The sequence below is a fragment of the Pygoscelis adeliae genome, unplaced genomic scaffold, assembly GCF_000699105.1.
Source record: "Pygoscelis adeliae isolate BGI_AS28 unplaced genomic scaffold, ASM69910v1 Scaffold420, whole genome shotgun sequence".
In the NCBI taxonomy this organism is placed as follows: Eukaryota; Metazoa; Chordata; class Aves; order Sphenisciformes; family Spheniscidae; genus Pygoscelis; species Pygoscelis adeliae.
The window spans coordinates 1,054,686-1,055,674 of NW_008823871.1; the positions used below are offsets into that span (position 1 = coordinate 1,054,686).

At 62.2% G+C, this 989-nt stretch overlaps 1 protein-coding gene across 1 annotated transcript in view; it reads left to right on the top strand.

The window, feature by feature from the left end:
• Positions 1–989, top strand: part of SIGIRR (single immunoglobulin and toll-interleukin 1 receptor (TIR) domain) — a 3,005-nt gene that overhangs the window by 1,504 nt on the left and 512 nt on the right. The window contains exons 7-8 of the mRNA XM_009334044.1: positions 12–162; positions 712–939. Coding sequence (XP_009332319.1) covers positions 12–162; positions 712–939 — 379 coding nt within the window. The remainder of the gene's footprint in view (positions 1–11; positions 163–711; positions 940–989) is intronic.

Here is a 989-nt window from a genome sequence, read left to right on the forward strand (position 1 = left end):
CTGTCTCACAGGGAAGGGCTTTGGAGGCTGCTGGAGCTTTCCAAGAAACCCATCTTCATCGTCTTCGAGAGCCAGTACCGGGAGATCACCCACCCTGCCATCAGCCTGCTGAAGCAGCACCGGAGCACGGTGACCTTGCTGGTGTGGCGAGCTGGCTCCATGGTGAGAACCGAGCAGGACCCCGTCCCGCCAGCACCCCCATTTCTACCCCCAAGCACCCCGTTTTGTGTCAGCCTCCCCGATGATGCTCCAGGGCTGCTCCCTGTGCTTCTGTGCTCCTAAAAAGCAGGTTCGGGCACTCATCTTTTAGAGGCAATTTTAAAAAAAACAACAGCAACAGCCCCAGATCTGGGTGCTCGCTCCCCAAACTTGCGCAATCAGGAGCCCCATGCCATGCCGGGGTGCCCCCAAGCCGAGGCACCGGCGTGAAGCCTCAGCTTTCAGAGCGAAGCTTTGGCCCGTGGCTGCTGTGGCCATTTCAGGGCCAGGCTGGGACCTGGAGCTCTCGGGAGCGTTTCAGCAGGTTGGGCCGGTTTCTCCACTGGCATGCGGGCACGCTGCCATGCTGGGAGCACAGCCCTCGCCTTGGCTGAGCTCCCAGCACTGGGAAGAGTGAGCCGAGCCTCAGAAAGCCTTCCCCAGCCCCGTGCGGGGCCGGGCTTGGCTTCACGGTGGTCCCAACACAGCTCATCTCCTCCCTGCTCCACACAGACCCCTTCATCGGACTTCTGGAAGGAGCTGTGCCTGGCCCTGCCCCGCAAGGTATCCTTCCAGGGCACCGTGGGGGACCCGCAGACCCAGCTGCAGGAGGACAAGGACCCCATGCTGATCCTGCACAGCAGCTACCTGGACAGCAGTGGAGACCTCCACCCAGATGGGGACCTCGGTACAGGTCCTTGTCCCCCGGGGGACAGCTTCTTCTCCTGGGGGGGGACAGATGTGCACTAGAGCTCACCTTTGGGTTTTGCTTCGCCCTCCCATGACAGGCG